This window comes from Ixodes scapularis, unplaced genomic scaffold (genome assembly GCF_016920785.2).
Source record: "Ixodes scapularis isolate PalLabHiFi unplaced genomic scaffold, ASM1692078v2 PGA_scaffold0__279_contigs__length_252992795, whole genome shotgun sequence".
Taxonomy (NCBI): Eukaryota; Metazoa; Arthropoda; class Arachnida; order Ixodida; family Ixodidae; genus Ixodes; species Ixodes scapularis.
The window spans coordinates 236,672,813-236,694,512 of record NW_024609835.1 but is presented as its reverse complement, the minus strand read 5'-3'; the positions used below and the strand labels follow the sequence as shown (position 1 = coordinate 236,694,512).

The window sequence follows — 21,700 nt, the reverse complement described above, 5'->3', positions numbered from 1 at the left end:
CATTAGGCCTGTTGCCCCACGCTGGCCTCCACTGGGCGATGTGGAAAATCCGGAACTACTCCTTATCGAGGGGTGCTATACTCCGTTTCAAACATAGCGTGCAACGCTGGGAAATGTACTGAAGTAGTGCGCATGAAAAAAACACAAAAAAAGTTGTGTTACTCCGCGCGTTTCGTGGCCGAGTGGTACAAGGCGCTGCTCTTGCGATACCGACGTCTTGGTGGCGGTCCACTTCAACTTCAAACTTCAAACAAACAATCCACTTCAAACGCAAAGTTTTTTTGTTTGTTTTTTTACGTTTTTTTGTGCGAAATTGTGTGCATTGCAGAAGTGTATATTTCAATTTCTATTATCTTATTGTTTTTATTTATAAGGCGGTAGACTGGGGGTTGGTGTTCCCTTTGAACCCCGCGCCGGCCTCGTCAAAACGGAAGAACGGTCGAGATCCAGGGCGTCTCCATTTAAAGCCGTTTATTTACGTGGTAGCGTGAAAATCCGAGAGTACCTTGAGAGTGCGGTGGACGGTCCTTTATACAACGAACACTGGGATTAGGGGACCGCACTGCCATTGGTCAGACGGCTTGGCATTCCCTCGCATGATGTGACTTCATGGAAGTTTCCTTCAGAGTCCAAATACTCGCCGGTGTATGGAAGTCATCCAGACGGCAGTATCTCGCTGCTCTGGTGCCGGCGTTCCCATGAACCGGGAGTGATTCACAATAGACGCGTACACAACACACAGCACTCGAGATCAGGATCGAGTGTTGTTTCCTTTTCCGAGGAAAGCAGGGGCCTCGGAATACAGGCACGGGCATGTGCGTCGTCCACTTAGCTGACCAAGGTTAAGGTGCCTCAGGCAGACGGAGCCGACCGAGGTTACGGTCCCGCAGGCAAACGAACCCAGACGCTTTGGAATGCAACCACGGGCATCGTCCACTTAGCCGATCAAGACGGAGCCGTAGGCACGATTCATCACCGACACGGTTCCTTCTTGAGGCTTGATTCACTTTGAAGCCACAAGGCCGATTTTAACACCAGAAATAACACAAGGCAGTTCACAACACAGTCCGCGTGCTCGAAACTTTCACGTTGCGAGGTCCTCGCTTCGGGGACGCCACCTTGCCAGACACTCCGGTGTCGTTACTGACCATCTCCAGGACTTCACGGACCGACGTCTCCGGGAAACGCGTTCTTGAACTCGCGTACACGTTGGTAATCACCTGCTTGCACTTTTTCGAGATCTTCATACAACGAATCTCCGAAAATATCGGAGCAGGAGAGGGAAGCTTCCTGCGTAAGAGGCCATCTTCTCAAAACTGACGAGGCAGGGGAAGCCGCACAACCCGTAAACCCGAAGCGACTGCCGCACGCACGAAAACGGAAAACAATTTGGACTTTGGAGTAGTTTACATTATCTTTTGCTTTTTATTGAAAACAAAAAAAAAAAAAAATCGGTGTTCCGTCGAAATCATAACGCCACTATCAGTTACTAGCTCCAAAAATGCTCATTTTACGACTTCTTTTTTTTTCTTGCAGGGGTAGCACTATTTTATGGGGCGAACGTAGGTGGTCGGCAGTGCAAACCGGTGCGCTAGCTTTGACTGCGTTGCACGCTATGTATGGGACGGAGTATAGTAGCTCCCAGGCCCTCCTTTCAGGTGAGGAGGAAGGAATAGTGGTAATGGGAATGGAAAGAAGGGCACTGGAGAAGGAATTTCTGCCTAGCGGAAAGTTCCGTCTGTGCTTTGACCTTTAAGAGGGTGCCCATAGTCCCCATTGGGGAAGGCTCTAGCACTGCCTTGCCTTTTGGCACAGGTGAAATCACACAATAGCAAGCATTGGGATAGAATGGGTGCAATCGGTGCAGCATAATTTGAGTCCTGCTCCGTAATAGCTGGGAGTGACGAAGCAAAATTAAGTAACTGGACCGGCGTTGTGGCCTGCGAGTTTGCGGCTCACCGCAGAAAATCGCCGACATAGTGTGTCCTGCAGGGCAGCCAGCTGCGCTTCGGCCGACTGGAGGCGTACGTGAGGCTGGAGCAGCTCGGCGAGGGCTCGTATGCGACGGTCTACCGGGGCTACAGCAAGTGAGTGGCCGCTTGGTCTTTAAGGCTGGGGCAGTCTCTAAGGCCCACACTGGTGCTCAGTCTCATGGGCCAGGTGGTGGCCCTCAAGGAGATCCGGCTACAGCCTGAGGAAGGCACCCCCTTCACAGCCATCCGGGAAGGTGAGTACTGACCTCGGTGTCTACAATCCGGGTGTAGCAAGCATCTCGTGGGAATTGGTCATTGATTTAGGTGTTGGGGTATTCCTTGTCTGGCCATTTGCTTTTTGTCTGGCCATCAAGTGGGCCATTCATTTATGTGCTGGCTTATTCAGTGTCTGGGCCATTCACTGTCTGGGCCATTTGCTTTTGTGCAGTTCATTGTATGGGCCGTTTGCTGTCTGGGTCATTGAAATAAAAGGGGTGCTCTACACATTGGTTCCTGGTTGAAACGTCGAGCAAGGACTGAACTGAGAAGAGTGGGCCTAGCACTGGTTACGATGCAAGTGCGGCAGAAGTCTTGCCTAGTAGCCCGCACTCCTTTGTCTGCCAGACAACATTGGCGTTGGCCTGCTGCAATCTGTTGTGCACTAGCACCAACGTTATTAGACAAACCCTCCCGTGTTTCTCCACTCCAGTACCTTGAGAATATAGCAAGCCTCCAAACAACCATAAAGTGCACTTAGCTAGGAACTTTTTGTGTTACGAACGACGTGAAAACACCGGCAGATAATATTCGTGACGAATGCCCACGAGCGAAGGGCACACTAACGGGGCGGGGGGGACGGTGTGCCCAGCGTCCCTGCTGCGCGGCCTGAAGCACGCCAACATCGTGACCCTGCACGACATCATCCACACCAAGGACACTCTAATGTTCGTCTTCGAGTATGTGGTAAGTGGGGAGGCCGCCGCCCCAGCGGGAGTGCTCTAGGGTCGCCCTTGCAGCACACGGACCTGAGCCAGTACCTGGAGAAGCACCCGGGGGGCCTGCACAGCCGCAACGTGAAGGTGGGTGAGGAAGAAGGGCTGTGTCGAAGCTCCCCCCTTAGTTGTTCCTCTTCCAGCTGCTGCGGGGGCTGGCCTACTGCCACCGGAGGCTCATCCTGCACAGGTACCCGACCCCTCTCCACCCACTCCTACATATTATTTGTTTATTTTATTACGTCCGAAACCAAGGTTGTACGGAGAAGAGTGGGTTTCTGAAATTCCCGGTTCCTCGCCGCGTCCCCCAAATGAATGGCGATGACGGCCGAGGCATCACACACTCTGCTGCACGCAGTTACACTGCCTTGTTTAATTTTAGTGGGCTCACATCCTGCAAAATTCAGTGGACGGTGTTTATGTGACACTTCACACGACGCCATTACGTCGCGTAACAGTTTGATTTCACAATGTCACGTTACACCTGACATCATGGTGTCACGTGACATTGTGGCGTTATGTTATGTTGTGATGTCAAGTGGCATTGTGATGTCAGAGTGTAACATGACGTCATGGCGTTATGTCACGTCGGAGTGTCGGATAACTCTTTGATAGTGTCACGTGTCTGACACTAACCATGTGACATCGTGATGTCACATGACACTGACGACATGCGATACTTTGACTTGCATGACACTACATTCCCACTAAATTTAGCGGATAGATTTTGAAGTGGAATCGGCGGGAAACTTCACTAAATTTAGCGGGCATTTAGGGCCGCACGACATCACATCGTCGTGTCACATCGCAGCGTCGCAGGACGTGACGTCACTGCCTTACACAGAACACAGACAGAATCCATCGCGACACCTTGAGAGTAACATCTATCGCCGGAAGAAACTCAAACGTAGCAAATGAACTGTTGGCGCGAGACAATCTTAACAATTGTTGTGGCTCGTCGCAACAACTGAGGTTAACCACGTCCTTTCTAACAGTGTTCGTAGGAATAATTTCAGCCTCCGGTGTGGGAAGGTGACTCAATTTCAGGAAGACATTAGAAATAAAAAAAATGATGCGGCATACTTGTGCCGAGGGGCCTTTCGCCACAAGTATGCCAACTTTTTGTCTGTGGTTGATGTGTGCTCATAAGTATTGCGGTGATGTTATACTTGGTCTGAGCAGTGCTGTCACAGCCACTGGTGGGCAAGAGAGAAAATGAGCCTTTGTATGAATTTGGAGTTTCAGGCTAATCTTCCAGGGGGGCAAAAAGAGGGACGTCCGGGACACATGAAAGAGGGTCTGGGTATGAGGGTACTTTCCCCTCGTCTTCAAATGCTCCGGTCGCGCTCTCGCTGCTCGTACCTTTAGTAAGGGCCGTCACATGCTTTGCCTCCGTCGCTCTTATTGGCTCAAAGGGGCCGTAGCGTTCGCTCTTTGCCGAGTTGCGGCGAAACAAACTATGAAAATCTTTGCTTGAGAGAGTGATTTCATTGATTATGCTAAGTTTTATAAACGCGCACAAGTGGGACACGTCACTGTACTGGGAAAAGTTAGGCAATGATGCGCCAATGTTTATTGCTGTTGCACCATGGCGTGCGTTCCCAAATGGGGTGGGTAGCATCGCGAGTTCTTCGACTTCCTTTGTGGGAGCCCGGAGATCGAAAGTGTGGTGCTGTCGGCGAACGCATTACCGGGGCGAACGAGGCAAGGAAACGTCGTCCTGGGGCAGCATCGGAAGGGGGCGCTAGAGTAGACTCGGTAAACTGCACGGCGGAGTGACGACGCATCGGCCAGCTCGTTGCTTAAAGTCATTGTTTTCAGTCATCCGAACCTTTATCTGGAATTGCAGCAAAACGCATTTTCTTCCTGCAGAATTGTTATAAAAAAAAACAAAAAAACTGTTTACGACACTGGTTTGCACATTTGCATTTGGGTCTGCTCGAGATCGTTGTTTTGTCGTAACTACCTACGACTAGAGTCACTAAATGTTTTCGGAGTATTGCATTCGATGGCGTCTGCCGCGACTGTTCTATTTTAGCTTTGATCGGACATTTTGGTGCCAAAACGTGTGAGGTAGAAGGGGTTTCGGGGATGCCCACCCTGTCTCCAGAGCGAATGTGCCACAAATTACCGCCGAAGTTGGGACACGCCCAGGTCGGGACGCACTAACTGAAATCGCCAGTGAGATTTTATGAAAACATCATGGTCCTGTCATTCTGCACTAATCTCCAATAAAAGTGCCTATGAAAGGAGCTTTGTCCATTTATTTTAACTATAAAGCATGCTTTCTAAATGCTCATGGTGACCACAGTAAAAAAAGAAAAAAAGATTCAATTGCCATCTTGGCACCATTGAGCCTGGGAGTTTCGGTGCTCCGAGAACATTCAGTGACTGTACCTACAGCGAGAGAACATTAGAGAGCCTAGACCTAAGAGAGGGGGCAAGTCGGACCACAGATGACATGTGCAATTTAACGGTGGATGCCTCCAGCGCACGTCGGACACACGTGCGTATCGTCAAGTGGCGAAAAGGATTGTGCGGGCAGAAGACTGAGCTGGGGCGGAGACGTCCGTGGACGATTGTCGCTTTCGAATCCTCCTCGTAGATTGGATTGCAAATGTGTCCCGTAAACCACGTGACCCCGATTGAGCAGTTGGAAACACTCTGTAATCTAGGCACACCGAAGAATATGCAGGAACACCATCGGCCATCTTTCAGGTGGCCCCGCAACACTCCCGACCCGCATTACATACAGTCGAATCTCGTTGATTCGAACACGCTTAATTCTAACTTTTGGTTTATTCGAACTGGCGCTGTGGTCCGGTCCACACTATAGGTATTTCAATGTGCGAAAACGCCCGGTAATTAGAACACTTAAGCGTTCGCGCCGGTTAATTCGAACATCTCGTGCCGCCGACCATGCCCTCAGGAGCGGGCTTTGCACAACAGCGCCTCCGACCCGGCCGTGTGGCCGCGCTACGCCGTTCGCCAGCTGCTACTCCTGACTTTAGTTCCCAGTAACCATGACAACCGATGATGTAGTGGCCTTGAATGCTGCGATGAGCGGTGCGGTACTGGCAGAGGCTGTTGTCGTTTTCTTTCTTGCGCGGTGACAGTGCTGCGCCGCTGCTCTTCGGCGTGTTTTCGGCGGGAGCACGATAGTTAAGTTTTTTGCCTTTGCACTCACGCGTTGCTGCGGTTCGGCATGTTTTCGGTGGGCGCGGACAGTTACGTTCCTTGCCTTGAACTCGCGCGTTGCTGCGCTTCGGCATGTTTTCGGCGGGAGCGCAACAGTTATGTTCCTTGCCTTGCACCCGCGTGTTGCTGCAGTTCGGCGTGTTTTCGGTGGGCGCGGACAGTTACGTTTCTTGCCTTGCACTTGCGCGTTGCTGTGCTTCGGCATGCTTTCAGTGGGCGTGCGATTCCAAGCATCGCTGATAACTGACGCCAAGATCATTCAGGCTATGTGCCCTCAACAGGCCACACCTGAAGACCTTTCAACCCTTAGTGGCGAAGATTCTGAGGCCAGTGAAGAAATGCCCCCACCTAGTGCAACTGTTGTTGCGTCGGCGCTGGACACAATTGCGCGCTACTTCTCGTGCCAAGAGAATGCTGATGCCGCGTTAGAGCTAGTCTCCAAGCTCCAAGCGATGTTGTTGATTCACGACTGAGGAACCGCGCACAGGCATGCATCGCGGATTACGTCCGTTGGTGATCGGTGTAAATAAACGTCCCAGAGCTCGTCACTCATGTGTTAGCTCAGTGCACATGCGCCACCCAACGCAGTGCTGCACGCAAGTACTCCATTTAATGAGCTTTCTTTAATGTGAACTTCGTTTAATTCAAACAAATCTCCGGTCCCCCTCGAGTTCGAATTAACGAGATTCAACGTATCGTTATCCTTTTTTATGCATTGTTTTTTTCGCTGTGGGCTCAAAATAATTTTGACGTCGTTTTAAGCGACCATTTATCATAAGTGGTGCGTAGATCCGATCTTGCAAATGCTACGAAGCCTTCGGTCTAGTTATACGTCGATTGGAAGTGTTCCAGGGCCAGCTGATAGGTGGCACCAGCGCGTCCTCTCCTTGTAAGCAGTTACGAGATAACTAAACATGCTTGAGCATGCTCAAATGCATACTGTGCTTGAAGTGTAGCTCGTTCGGCGGTTGCAGGCGACACGAAGCATCCCGTCGAGCTCGAGGGCGACTGTCTCTGTCATGGGGTGCAAGCTTTCGGACCTGCGTGCCCCGAGCTACGGCGCTTCGGCGCGCTTGACCACCGATTCCTGCCCATGCTCGGTTCGACGTGGACGAGCGTCGTACCGGCGTGCGGTCGTGTATTACTACTGCATGATGCGCGTTAAACACCACAAAGTAGCGGCGGTGCTGCACTGGCTAAATTTCTCCTCTACAGTGTAAACCAGCATCGCCGCACTTCAAAGGCAGACCAACAAAAACGTCCAATGTTTTTTTTTTATTTTTTGGCAACTGTTTTTGCTTTTTTGCAGGGACCTGAAGCCCCAGAATCTGTTGATCAGCGAGCAGGGGGAGCTGAAGCTGGCAGACTTCGGTGAGGCGCTGGCACGCGGTGCGAAGTGCTCCTCACAGACCCCGTTGCAGGCCTGGCCAGGGCCAAGTCGGTGCCAAGCCGCACCTACTCGCACGAGGTGGTCACCCTGTGGTACCGGCCCCCTGATGTCCTGCTGGGCTCCACGGACTACTCCACTTCCCTGGACATGTGGTAGGCTCCCCTGCCCACTCGGCCGAGTTACCCTCGGGCAAGATAAAGGCGTAGGCGTGGACGCACAAATGCAGGTGCGGACACGCTGCACCGCAAATGCTGCGACGCAATCGACCACATAAAGTCCCGTCGGTGCGCGCCCGAATGGCCAATGCCAAGGGTGTCTTTGCCGGCCGCATGGCGCAGCTGAGAACAAAAGAAACAAACAAAAACAAAAAAAGGCGTCTTGTTTCCACAGCACCTGGATGCGCATGCTTTCTGCTAGGTGCGTCTGCTGCCTAGATGGACGCCGGCTTGGGCGCCGCACCAGAAATCTCTCCACTTCGAAGCGTTTGTTAAACTCTTCTTGCTGCCGTCTAGGCATGCAACTGGGGTCGACGATGGAGCAGCGTCTAAGCAGCTCGCGTGAGGCAGGGGCCAAGTTCTACAGGAAGTGGCACACCAGGGAAACTTTCAAATCAAGTGTGTCTCCCATAGAGAAACGTGCTAAAGCGAACCCGCCACCGGCTACTGCTAGCCACTTATTGAAGAGTCGTCCGGTGGCGCCGCCCGCAACCGAGGCGAGGAGGGCACTTTTTCTGGCAGCTGCAACGCATGTGGTGTCTGCACCCATATTTATCTCTGCACCGTGCCCTGGAGCCTGGCTAGAATCAAAGTGCAGCAACCCTGCCGCAGTCGAGTAAATACATTTGCCATCTCGGCATTGTTAAGGCTGGTTTACGCGTGTGGCGCAGTGCCGAATCGGCACCGATGTTAGTGCCGAATGTAGCACTTCTTTAGCATTACGTTTCACTCTGTCAATGCAGAGGCTTCCTCCTCACAACTTGCAACATCACTAGGTAGCTCGCCGCACTGAGATCAGTTTTGCGACTTCTCGTGCCGGTGACAGAAGCGCCGCTGTGCCGAATCGAATTCCGTCTGCTGTTGCAGTGAGGTAGCTTTGTTCCGAGAAAGATCAGATTTTTGGTATCTGGCCAAGTTCGGTACTTCCACGGTGTTCTTTGCAGTGCAAGTTTTTGCTCTATGCGCTCCTAGCTGCGGTGCAGTAACGCGAGGCCACCGATCCCCTACTTTAAAGATTTGCGACTCGCTCAAGATTCAAGTAGAGTATCTCTTGTTCAGATTATGTGCCACCTGGTACACACCCTTTTTCCGAGATGCAGCTTGCAGAGACACTTTAAGCATTAAAAACTACCGTACTGGTTAATTACCAATATATTCTCGCTACATATTTAATTATGGGAGGAAAAGGTCCGGGACCCTCACGTGCTCGAACGTGCCTGAGTTCAGATCAGCGGGCCCTTGCGTGCAGGGGCGTTGGCTGCATATTCATCGAGATGGTCACTGGAGCTGCCGCCTTTCCCGGAGTCAAAGACACCGGTGACCAGCTGGAGAAGATCTGGAAGGTTTGCAAACATTCCACTTTACTCGTTGGCGCTTGCAGGCCGAGACCAGTGAAAGGAAGTTTTCTTTTGGGGTTGGGTTTGGCTGTAGCAGAAGTGTTGAAAGCTGGGCTTTGTCCAGAGCCAACTCGGAACTCTAATGGAGGCATTACTCAGCTTCTCCCCATCAGAAAAAAGTGAATATCTTGGGAAACATAAGCAGAAAGCGAAAAATTGATTCTAACAGGTTGGTCCTTGTATGTTGCCTTCGGTTTGTGAAGTCGAGGGTGTTTGAAGGTAAGCATTTTTGTTCTCATCTCGCTGCCATTAGTGGAAATATGGGAGCTTTGGAGACTGCCACGAGGTGTCTCTGTCCTTCGAAAAAGGTGTATTGCTCAAGCTCAGTATTTATTTATTTATTTTGCACAGTTTAGACAAGGCTAGATGGAGAAATTTTGGGATTGGCATTTCATCACATCCTACTTGCACAGATTAGCTACAGCTAAAGCGACCATATTCCTTGGTCCCAAAGTGGGATGGGTACCAGGGGGGGGGGGGGTGCGGTTACTGTGTTGTGAGACTTGAAAACTCTAAATTTCAGGACAGTCGAATCTCGTTAATTCAAATCCTCTTAATTCGAACTTGTGGATAACTCAAACTAACACGTAGGTCCCATCCGATGTGTCTCTGTGGAAGGAAACTGCCAGTAATTTAACTTTGCTTTATTCAAACAAATATGCGGTCCCCCTCGAGTTCGAATGAATGAGATTGAACTGTAACAAATAAAACTTTTTATCTTGTGTACACTGTACACATCTTTTTCCTTGCAGTTTGCTGACTGTTTGGCATGCATATCTAATCAATATGGTTAGATTAATTCTTTAGTAATAATATGTATGTATATACAGTGATCCCTCGTTGTAACGAAGTCAACAGGATGGCAATCAAATTTGATATAAGCTGTAATTCGATAAAACCGATACAGCCAAAAAAACAGCTCCAGGAGCCTTCGGGTGGATGGGAACTCTGAGGAACACTCTGACCATATATTTGATGAAACAAACCTTGAGTATGAATAACAAGTGGCAGCTTCACCAAGTAAAAAAGAACTGTCAGCCTTTGGACTCTGGTGAAGAAGGAAGAGCTGCGGAGCTGTAGCTTCTGTCCTCGGCGGTGGCTTTCCGGGCGAGCTATCTACTCTTCTTTCACAAGGGAATTGGAAGCGCTCAACGCAGTGGAACTTTAGGTCATAGCGGCTTTGCGGTGGTTGCGGAACCATTCGCGCTGCTGCGAAAGTCGCCGCTCGTTACGCACCCGCTCTTCTTTCTTCCTCCGAAAAAATGTTGCCCCCATCTATGAGCGACGGCAGCAACCAGTTGTCTGGTTGCCAAGGCTGGAAAGGTTGCCGCGATCTGTGAGTGACGGCGGCAAGTAGACAACCAGCAAACACAACACTCTGGACAGCTACTGCCATCTATGAGTGACGGCGGCAACCAGAGTGTTGTGTCAACCACGGGTGTCGACATTTGTTTGGTACCGGACACAATCCTGGGAAAATTAGCCCTTAACAGCTCCGCTGTTAAAAAAAAATTTGAGTGGAGTTTGCCAGTAATTTTATCCGGGCATGAGTTCTCCTTGAACAGCTCCAGGCATTGCAAGAACACTGTCACCACGACTGAACTCCACTTTGTTTCAAAGCAGCCAGGGGATGTTTCATGTCTCGGCAGTCGTTGCCGTTTCCCAAAGTGCCTTTCCGACGACGCTTCGTATTTACCCTGGCTGCACGCAAGGTCCATGAACGCAGCATAATTGGCAAGAGCAACAACCGGAACTTTCCCATCAACAAGCGCAAGCGAATGAGTTATCCTTGGTGGCTTCGCCGACATGCTTTCACACGCTTCTGTAGAGACCATTGCAGCTCTGGAAATCGTGTGCCTGCTCGGTAGGCACGCTCGCGAGAGAAAATGCGACGTGCGCGAAGCAGTTGGCGATCTTTCATGTTCGGGTTGCAGGCACGCTTCCTCTTGCATGAGAGACTTCTCAAATCTGTGGACAGTGTCAAACAGCCGATGCCGATTTGGGCCGGCCACTTTTCTTAACATCGCAGGTCTAAGCGACTTTCGCTAAACACTCCCGCACCTCGGCTTTCATAATAAGCGTGGTCGGCTGCCGATACATTTAGAATAATCCGGTATAAAATGCATGCATTTCAGTCGGGACCACGCTGAACTTTGTTAAAAGTCACAATTAAAAAAAAGTGATTTAGTTATGACGAGGGTTTACTGTACTATGTCTGAAGTACTGTTCTCATGTCACGCCCAAATTAACCTTCAATGTCAGCATCTTCTCTGCCAAGAGTACAGTTCAATATATCAATAATTTTATATAGTACAGACATACGATTAAGCTGAGTTGAAATTTCGTGGTATCTCTGCTAATAGCGAAGGTCGCATAAATTGGGAGCTTACCAAATAGAGCATGCAAGAGCCGCTAAGTACAGTAGACCGTAGCTGGCAAAGACCGCAAACACCGCACTTACACGCACACCTGGCCGCGACCTCCACACAGCATAAGCGACAAAACATGAAAAGAACAAAAAAAGAACATGAAAAAACAGAAAAGCGAGATGCATAAAAAAATCATAAAAAAGTTAAGCAAGCAACAAGAAGGGAAGCTCACTAAATTCGAGCAACAAAAGAAAGGACAAAAAAAAAAAACGGGCAAAGCAATAATGACAAATGAAAAAGGTAAACAAAGAGAAGGCATTTCAAGTGCGATTGCACAACCAATGTTGTCGACATACTCGACCTACTGAAGACTTTTTTTTTGTTTTGCTTATTTTATTTTTGGGTTATGGAGTCGAGCAGCATCACCAGTGTTCGGGAAATGGGCGCAGGCTACCGTTCTGACAGCAGGCATTTGATCCCTGTTCTCCCTACGCGCGCATGCACGTGTTCCCTTCCTCTTGCTTTTGCCATCCTCCACTTTTTTTTTTTGACAGTTTATTGATCTTGTTTTTTCCCCCATGTATGCTGGCTTGGCAGTCTGCCAGCCCCACAACGCAAGCGATGTATGTGCTCACCATTGGCGCTATCAGATCGTGAGACAAGCAGCGGGCGGCCGGGCTTCGTTAGCTATATCGAGTATCCTCCCCGTGGGAGCACGATACAAAAAGACAACACTCCTATTGTATTACATGTGATTTTCAAGGGGATGTTTGGACTTTTTGCTATAAGCAGTAATTCGAAATACCCAAGTGTGATATAACCGGGCTTGACTGTATCTTGTCGATTAATCCGAGAAAGCACCCTCTCGCAGGTGCAATAGATTCGTTTAACCGCATCTTTTATGTTTGCGGTTTGGGGGAGCCGAAGGGGGACAAAACAAACTCCCACAAGCACGCTGACGGGACAGCCGGACCCCAGCCAAAAAAGCGGGAGCTTTGCCGCTTAAATGCAACGTCTGGTTACTTATGCTACAGCTGAACCTGAAATCTTACTGCTTTGTCCTAATGCAGTGCCCGACACTCTTGAGTGTAGGTAGCCCTTGTGGGATGGTCACTCGTAGAAGTAACCAAAGGGTTCGGCGGCAGTCTCCATTGAGGGGACACCGAACCTACTCCCACACCCCGCAGCCTCCGCTCGAGAACACCGATGCTGGTGGGTCGAAACGTCGGCCACGTCGACGATCGTTTTTCTCAAAAGGAGGAGCAGCTGCCACACTAGGACGGGGTCCAACGGTGTTTATTGAATCATTCAGGCACACCGTGTCCCGTGCCGACAAGGATAAATGAAAAGGCTCACCTTGTCAACACTGTTCCGAGAGCACAGCTCAGGGCGAGTGAAGGTGGTGCCTCGCAACCTGTCTGTTCTCTATCGCATCCGTGGGAGGGTCTTTCCACTCCCCGAGTTGGGAACACGCTACAACCTCTTTCTCTCGTGGGCAGACCCAAAACACATATGTTCCCGGACTAGCGAGGGGGATGGCAAAGGTCCTCCCTAGAAGAGAGTCAAGAGGAAGGCCCTCAAGACAGGTGGCCCCCCTATGCTTCATGAACAGGCCGGAGCTCGCGGCGAGGTGGCCAAGCATTCTGACCCGTGGCCTCTATGATGGCCGCCAAGAGGGACGATTGACAGTCCCTCACTTTTTAGTACTGGGGAACTGAGAAATCGGGAGTCGGGTAAACCATGCGGTGCATACTAGTTCCCCAAAAACCATGTCCAAGTGGTTGTTTCCTAGGCAGATGTACGAGTGGCCATCTGAAACAATGGCCCTTGTCCCTCAGCCTGCTCCAGCGGCACTCTGGAACATTATAGGTTGTGCTTCGACAGCTTTGGTAAAGGAGCAGGTACGTCTGGAAGACTGTCCAGGCCTCTCGGATGACGAGGCTGGGCTGTAGCGCTGTATTTTCTACGTCATCTACACGGGAGCTGCGCCGGCGTTCGTCTGAGACTCGTGTTCGATCAGTGAGCGTACAAGTTCCAGCCAAGCGCTACGCTGCACTTGCATCCAATGTGTCCTGTGTCGGCCTCCGGTAGACGATGTAGATAGCACTACAGCCTGGCTATCTAGGAGGTCCAGGACAGTTCATCGAGACTTCAATCCCCCAGCAAGATCTGAACTCGCCACCTCGAGACTGCGAGCCAAGTGCTTTGCGGGCCGAGTTACCCCGGGTCGACGGTTCGGACCATGCAAAAACGAGCTCATTCGCGCCGCACGCAAACGAGCTTGTGCATTCTGTAGCCTTTTTTGTCGCGCAGCGCCATTTTGTGGCGCGTGTCGGTAACGAAAGCAAATCCTTGGTAGGTGGTGCAGACGCCCTTCTCTTCTTCCCTGGAAGTCCTATTGCATATTCGGCACTTACCAGTCTGTCAGCACGATTGTGCATTGAGCATTAGACCTCTAGGTGTGATGACTTGCCTCTTCCGTTTCAGGTTCTGGGCACCCCGACGGAAGCGACGTGGGAAGGGGTATCTCGGCTAAAGAACTACAAACTACGTGAGTGTGGCCTTCGGGGTTTCTGTGGGGGTGTCGCTTGAGGTGCCCGTTGTTGCAGACAAATGCGGCATGTACCCAGGCCAGCCCCTGCGCACGGCGTTCCCCAAGCTGGCCGAGGTGCCGCAGGCCGACGAGATGGCCAACCGGCTACTCCAGGTGAGCCGCTGCAGCACTTGGCAAGACAAAGGGGTTGCTTTTTGCCGGTTGCATTGAACGGAGGAGCAAGGAGCTCTCTTGATGCATTTAACTCCCTAAAAACATTATTTTAAATCGCTTTAGACATGCTTTTGTTCTGGGCTCGGCTTACCGAAATAGAAGCATGCTTTGGAATCCCTCTTTGCTCAAAAGGATTATCAAGACATGAGTATCGTGCTTAAGGTTTGTTTTTTTTCTCAAGGGAATGTTTGTTTTGGGACGTACGTGTCCTAACGAGGCATGCATAAAAAAGACAAAGTGTTTTGGGAGGTTAGTGCCTTTCTAAGGCTTACTCTCTACTAACTTTTTTCTGTTTGTCAATATTCAAAAGGTGTGCTACGTGTACACTCTTTTTCTTTTGAAAGGTGCATGTGCCATTCATTGCAGGGCTTCAGAATGGTTTCGTTGCATAAATTTTACTGTTGGCCCTCGTAGAGCCTATACTTCGTTTCATCGAAAGTCAAAGTGCATTCAGACGAGGACGCACAGAAACAAACAAACAAAATAAAAGTCCAAGGTCACACCATTAACTGCATGAGATTGGTACAAGATTGGTTTTGCCAGCACACACACAAAGATTACAAATGCTGTGACATTGCAGTTTTGAAGCTACACGATTGGCTCTTTCGGCTCATAGCATCGGCTGCACTGATTTATGGTGAAGTAAAATTTGCTCATGTTCCACTCAGCATGTCTGTGCTGACTAATCCTTTCCCAGTTTTTACATGTTCGAATGAATAGTAGCGTTGTTTGCTATGATATTTGGAAGTTTTAGATATTTGCGCAATCCTGGAAGCAACCTAAGCAGTTTTTATATCTGCCACTTCACCGTAATACATTAATTTTCTCTCCTTGACCACCTTCAGTTTAGTTACATTTAGAGACGAAAGCTGTAAGACCTCAATGTAAATGAAGAAATCTTAAAATCTGAATTTTCAAGTTTTCACATTTTTAACTTTAAATGTTTTTAGGTTCCTATAACCTACACAACACAGCAGATGCGAGGAAACTTTATTTATTACAGCGGTTGCTGTTATCGGCTCTTCCCACCACCAGAAACGACATCCATTGTTGATAGTATTGTAGTTGGTGTAGCAGGGCGTCTGTCATTCATGTTGCCAAATCATCGGAAGAGATTGCCCGCTGCCTGCGGGGATTGAACACGGGTCCGTTGCGTGCAAAGCGGAGGTACTAGCACAGAGCTGTGCCACAACGTTAACAACCCGCTTTATATTTGGGTTTTTATCGTACCCAGAGCCCACTGCACACACTCTCTAGAAGAAAAAAAAAGAAGCTAACAAATGTACCACTGTCATTGCCAAGAGCTTGTACCGGGAGACACACACTTTTTTCATGCTCCGGCAGAAAAAGGAACAAAAGTGTTTGGAACAAAATGGTCAGATGTCCATTTTGTTCCGAATGCCTTTGTTCACTCACTTCACGGTGTGTGAACGCGACGCCGATGCCCAACGACTCTGCCGTGATGTGTCGCAGCTATTGCTGTAACTGTACTGTGGATTAATACGGGACTGCTCAGTTTTCCTAAATTTTAACCTGCAACACGCAGAGGGTTTTACCGCAGAGAAGTGTTAAGGCCGGTTCAAGCCAGCCCGCAAAATGAGCAAAAGCGGGAAATGTACTTATAAAGCAACCTGTCACTGCGAATTCGGATCAGCTGCGCAAGAATGGAAAAATTGAGGAGAAACCGCTCATTCCATAAACCAAAATGGCTACGATACAGGGAGCTTGGTGCTACTCTGCAAAGATCTAGTGATGTTTAGTCATTAAATATTTCTTGTAAAACTACAGGAGCTTAAATTGGACATAATTTTAATGCACTGATGCTTTCATCATACCGGTACTTTCCAGAGACTATTCCCGCAGCTTTGTTTAGTTACAATGTATTAAATATATTTGTTTAAAAGTTTCAGCACTTGTACATTTTTTGCAGGAATTCTAGTCCTTTTTTGGCTCGAATAATACTTGCTCGACAAAAAATATTTGAAAAGTAGTAATTCGGAAAATTTTTAATCAAATAGAAATTTATTATAAAAATATTCAGTTGGTACTGGAGATTTTTAATATTTTTCCTAAGTTGAGGCAAGTTAAGGTTGCCCATTGCCCATTTCTGTTGCAGTTTTGACATGTTGAATATAAAAATGTACATTCGGTATTCAAAATTTTGAATATTTGCACTAAGCTGAGGCAACCCCATAGCCCATTTGCGCTGCAGCTTTGACTCCTTCAACATCAATTGAATAGAAAATAGTAGGTTACTATTTGAAATTTTGAATATTTGCACAAAGCTGAGGCACCTTAATGTTGCCCATGGCCCGTTTTTGTTGCAGCTTCGACCCCAGGATCGGATCTCTGCGTCCGAGGCGCTGCACCAGCTGTACTTTGCAGACCTTCCGCCCCAAGTGCATCAGCTGCCTGACCGTGAGTCTTGCTTTGGTGCATTCAGTCCACATTTGCTCGCAATTTGCAACAAACAAATTGATGGCCGTATAGTGGGAATATGGCTATTTGAAGATACGGTAAACTTTCGTTAATTCGACCTCAACGAGACCTTAAAATTTGGTTGAATTATCCGAATGATTGACTTAAAAAAAGGAGAGAACAATGGTTAAAATTTATCTGCTTTTATTGTCCAAAACTCACGGAGGGTCTGCTGCCATCTGCGCTTAAAACATGTGTCCAAAAGCGTGCTCTGGAGAGCAGCGATGCACCTCAGCACGCACTTGGCATTTTTCTCGTGGGAAAAGTACAGCTCAGCAGCCTGAACTCCCACCCCCACGTCTAAAATGCTCTGGCGCTCGGATGGGGTACCTTGGGGGGTATCCTCCTCGCTTTCATCCCACGCATTCACCCCACGGCCGGTCATGTCAGCCACGATGTAGTCATCCCTACGTTGCCCGCATATTGCGACACCATTGTCCACATTCACCAAGTCTTCAAACGAGACGTCACCCAGGACAGGGTGCAAATCCGAGTCTTTGGCGGAAGACAGCTCCCCGCCAGCAGCACCCACCATTGTCTCCAGCGTCCGGTGAAGACACGGCATCCGTGGGCACTATGAATGTCTTGAAACCGTTGGCAGTCGCTTCCAATTTAACTAGCTCCTACACACGAGCGAGCATGTGCATTGCACCAAGTATGGTTATATTGTAGGCCTTGCCACTTTCAAAGCAGATGATCATCCGTTGCAGCAGCATTTTCCTGTACAGAACCTTCAAGCTTTTTATGGCACCCTGGTCGAGTGGCTGCATGGTCGCTGTCAGATTTGGCTTCAAAAATTGAATGCGCACTGCCCGCAGTCCTTGGACACCAACATGTGCACTGCAGTTGTCCACGATGGGGACAAAACTTCCGATCCGGCTTGACAATCCACTCCCTGAAGAGCTCTGCTGTCATCCAGGCTTTGGAGTTTGCTGCATAGTCAACTGGGAAAATTTTAATTCCCTTGCAACAACGTGGCTGGGATGCTTTCACCAGAACGAGCAAGCGGCACTGCTCGGTTCCGGACATGTTGGCAGCTATCAACACAATTAGTCACTCTTTGCCGCGCCTTCCGCCGGTGCACAGGTCGTTCTTGAATGCTAGCGTTTTGTCCGGAAGCATTTTGTAGTAAAGAGCAGTTTTATCTGAAATGAAGATGTCATCTAGGTGGAATGTCCTCAAAATGTCTTGCAGCCGGTAATTTTTCCAAGGCTCGCACATTGCAGGATCGACATCTGCCTGCTCGCTGCAGATTGTATGGAATGTGAGCTGGTGCCGACTCTTGAACCTTGACAACCAACCATCTGAACAAATGAAGTCGAGGGCATCGAGAATGCTTGCAAATACCTGAGCCTTTTTTTTCACAGACGACATTCCGCTAAGAACCAAGTCGTGGCTCCTCATGTCACGGATCCACTGGAGCACAGCCTTTTCGACGTTTGGGTGCGCCGACGTTCGCAGCTGTTTTCTTTTTTTTTTTTATCAAACTGCTCTTTTTGTTGAGCCTCAATGATTTTTTTGTTATAAGAAGTCAAGGTGGCAAGCGTGCTTTTCTTCAAACCATACTTGTTTGCGGTCTCCTTCCTTGATACACCCTTCGCAACCTCTTCAAGTGCCAATGGTGCCAATGGACAGTGACCTGTACTTGCCACTTGGTGTCACCTCGAGTGAACCAACCGTTGCCTCTGCGCTAAATGAAAGTAACTGCTGCAATGTAACAGCCGACCTCAGCCTTTGTTCTACACTCAGCGACTTGGCATCAACCGTGCCGTGTGCAATAGAAGCGAAAATGGTCGTTTGCACAACGTCACTAAACGTCCCATAAAATTGCCCACCGGCCGTGGGGCAGCCAGACGGTTGGCAACAGAAAAAAAGTTAAAAAAAGTAAAAGAAAATTTACGCTTTCTGGTTCGCAACATGGATCGCACACGATGTGACAGAAAAGCCCTTTGAGAGCGCGCGCTGTCTCCGCGCCCGACCACGTGGTATGTTCCCCGTGCTCCTCCCCGCCAGATTGGTTGCACTGGCTCGTGTCGTTCGCTACGGTCAATCTCAACTATTCCTGCAAAAACAATCCATCACACAAAAAGCGTTTGGTGCCATATTAATCACTGCCATGGCGTAAGATATAAAAGATGTGGACACTGCGTGTGTCGCAGCTGTCGTATAAAGTCCTCTCCTCGCCTTGGTTGCAAGCGGCACCACCAGATAACTTTTCGATAGAGGCTATAGTCCTTTGCAACTCAATAATGTAAGCCGAGGAAAAGGAAGGCCGGGGGAACGGAAGCAGACGGAACGCTAAAGAGAGGAGGAGGTTTCCCCCTTCCTTCTCTAGCGTTCCGTCTGCTTCCTCCTCCCTGGCTTTCCTTTCCCTCGACCTACCTTCTTGGGTTGCAATGGACTTAGTGGTAGCCTGTCACAAGCTCGGTTTTCCGTGCTTCTTTATGAGAGACATGCTCGTATTTAAAGTCGTTTTCTGGGTGTGCCAAGTCATGTAGAACTTGGCACTTGTGTTACGTGCGTTGCTTAGAAACAGCTTCATCATTGACTCTGGTTTCATGCCTCAACAGGGGCAAGAACAGTTTTATGAACACGTTTAATTAAGCGGAGATCTCTGGCGTAGGGTTTAAGCCAGCGTCCGTCGAGGTCGGAGCAGACGCTTGGGCGGAAAGTGCATGCACCCAAGTGCTATGATGGCAAAGAAACTTTTTTTTTTTTTTTGCTTTCGTTTGTTTCTTTACCTCTCCGTTCTGCCGTCTGACCAGCGAAGCTGTCGGCTTAGGCTACTTGGGCGTGCACCCTGGTCGATTGCGTCGCAGCATTTTCCGTGCTGAGTGTCCTCTCCTAAAGAGCATCTTTAACGATGGTCAATGCCGAGGGGCCATTAGACATTTTCTAAATCCCAAGTAATTCCGGTGGCAAGGCACCAGGCACAATGCATTCTGGGTGCCAGTTGGCTGCTCAGTTTTGATTTCGATTGGCTTTCCAGAAATTTAGTTCATAAGATTTTATACGTGCAACAGTTTATTTGTTTTCACTGGTTAGCAGTTGAGCACAATCCGTAGAGGAATCTGCATCTAAAAACACCTTCAGCTCACCAGTAATGCAGTGACCACGTTAGTCACTATTTTTTCATCCAATACTCTATGCACGAGCAAGTCAGTTTTCTTAGATTGCCACAAGCTCACGTACGCAATCAGAGCAGTCGTAACGGCTGCAGTCCACGTGCGACACGAGGATTCTTTGTAATTCGTTCTGCAGACTTCTCGAGTCTTTGGCTTTCAAGCTAGTACCATTCACAACAGTACTTTCAAACCATTTTATGCTATCTTTTCTAGGACATGCCACAAAAGATTCCTAAATTTTAACTGTGGTTGTCTCGCGCATAAACTTGCTTTCGTCGTAGATCTTTGTGCTTCAGCCGCCCAGTGAGGTAAGGGTGTTTTAAAATTTCCATCATGTCAGCAACTGGCGCCCCTATGAATTTTTTTCCTTTGCCACTTTCTTTCTTGTCGAGTACATCCCAGATAGCAGGGTCGTAGTGCTGAATGTTTGGCGTCACCTACAAAAGGCCAATGTGGGGCAGATTGGACAAGAGAGCTGCATCACCTTGAGTCAGTGAGGACAGGAGCTTCCCCCGAACACAGCACCAGTGATGTAGCTAGGCCATCCAGCTGGTGGTAATCCGTTCATTGAACATTTCATCTACAGATTGTTTCATCGACATGCGATGTTTCATCGACAAATCGTTTGATCGATAACTCTGATTAAATTTTTTTGTAATAAGCTGCAGGAGACTATCGCTGCGAAGCGGAGTGTATGGGTCGGTCAGGTTGGTTAATATTTTTTTAATGAGCCGCCGCGCACTGTCGTGGCAAAGCGGCGTGAACACAGGAGAGGGGGTGTTACACGCTTGTATCACTATCCTAGGGATACAAGTGTATTGAAATGTTCCTACAGCATGCAATTCGCGTAATAAGTGTCGGATGAAATAATTGTGTTGACGCAACGTGTGTCCATGAAAAGTTGTCCACTAAATGAGTTTCGACGAAATGATAGGGACCCCCAAAAAATTCAGCACTATGGCCTCGCTGCCCAAGAGGGACATACTCGGTGCTACGACATACTGCAGTTTGCAAAAGCGGTTTACAGGTAGTGCCGATACTTCGGTGCCAGTCAGAAACGATAGTGATGACAATGAAAAGTACAAACAGCATCATCATGCAATGCATGCTTTCAGTAATGCACCACACTGAAAAAAAAAAAAAAAAAATTGAGTGTAGTGAGCACGCTTTTTTTAGGCTTGGTAGAGTCGGTTTTACCACGGTTGCTGCGTCATTCGTAGCGAAGAGAGTGATGTCTCTAATCACTAGAGTCCTAAAACTTGTTGCGAATCTCGGCGTAGTTGTGACACTGGACATCCGTTCTTTCCATTCATTGCAGAGAGCTCGCTGTTCACGATTGCGGCCTGCAAGCTGGCTCAAGAGACGTACAACATGCCCCTCTCTGTGATGAAGGCAGCTGCCAAGCTCCGCTGCTAGCTGTGATAAGACTCCAGTGAATCTCAAGCCATTCCGACCGTCCACCGCGGCTCCCGAGAAGCCGCTCCGTCGTAGTTGTGCCGCGGCCGTGCTCCGGCCGCGCTGCAGCAGTGTCGCCACAGCTCAGGACGCCCAGAGAGTGTTGACTGTGGCACAAGCCTTCCGACGGTTCGTTGGGCAACCCTCGTTCGAGGCTCGTGAACTGGTCAGCGCCGTGGCCAGTGTGATCTAGGCGACAAAACACTGAGCATGTTTGCAATTTTGCATCTCGCACTTTTGTGGTGCACCGGTGGTTGTTGGAACAATCGTGTGTGGCACCCCAAGAGCCACCCGAAACAAGATCTGTGGTTTCTTGCCTCCAATGAAAGATCTGTTGGAAA

At 49.1% G+C, this 21,700-nt stretch overlaps 1 protein-coding gene across 4 annotated transcripts in view; it reads left to right on the top strand.

The window, feature by feature from the left end:
• LOC8035036 (cyclin-dependent kinase 14) overlaps window positions 1-21,700 on the top strand; it is a 53,381-nt gene extending 31,681 nt beyond the window's left edge. For 2 of the 4 annotated variants that reach the window (XM_029968608.4, XM_029968609.4), the window contains exons 6-17: window positions 1,993-2,087; window positions 2,148-2,227; window positions 2,842-2,936; window positions 2,990-3,052; window positions 3,094-3,155; window positions 7,473-7,534; window positions 7,585-7,705; window positions 9,018-9,111; window positions 14,022-14,085; window positions 14,144-14,241; window positions 16,629-16,719; window positions 21,223-21,700. In XM_029968608.4, coding sequence (XP_029824468.2) covers window positions 1,993-2,087; window positions 2,148-2,227; window positions 2,842-2,936; window positions 2,990-3,052; window positions 3,094-3,155; window positions 7,473-7,534; window positions 7,585-7,705; window positions 9,018-9,111; window positions 14,022-14,085; window positions 14,144-14,241; window positions 16,629-16,719; window positions 21,223-21,320 — 1,023 coding nt within the window. In that variant the 3' untranslated portion in view covers window positions 21,321-21,700. The remainder of the gene's footprint in view (window positions 1-1,992; window positions 2,088-2,147; window positions 2,228-2,841; window positions 2,937-2,989; window positions 3,053-3,093; window positions 3,156-7,472; window positions 7,535-7,584; window positions 7,706-9,017; window positions 9,112-14,021; window positions 14,086-14,143; window positions 14,242-16,628; window positions 16,720-21,222) is intronic. The other 2 variants (XM_029968610.4, XM_040505139.2) reach the window with 1 other exon arrangement.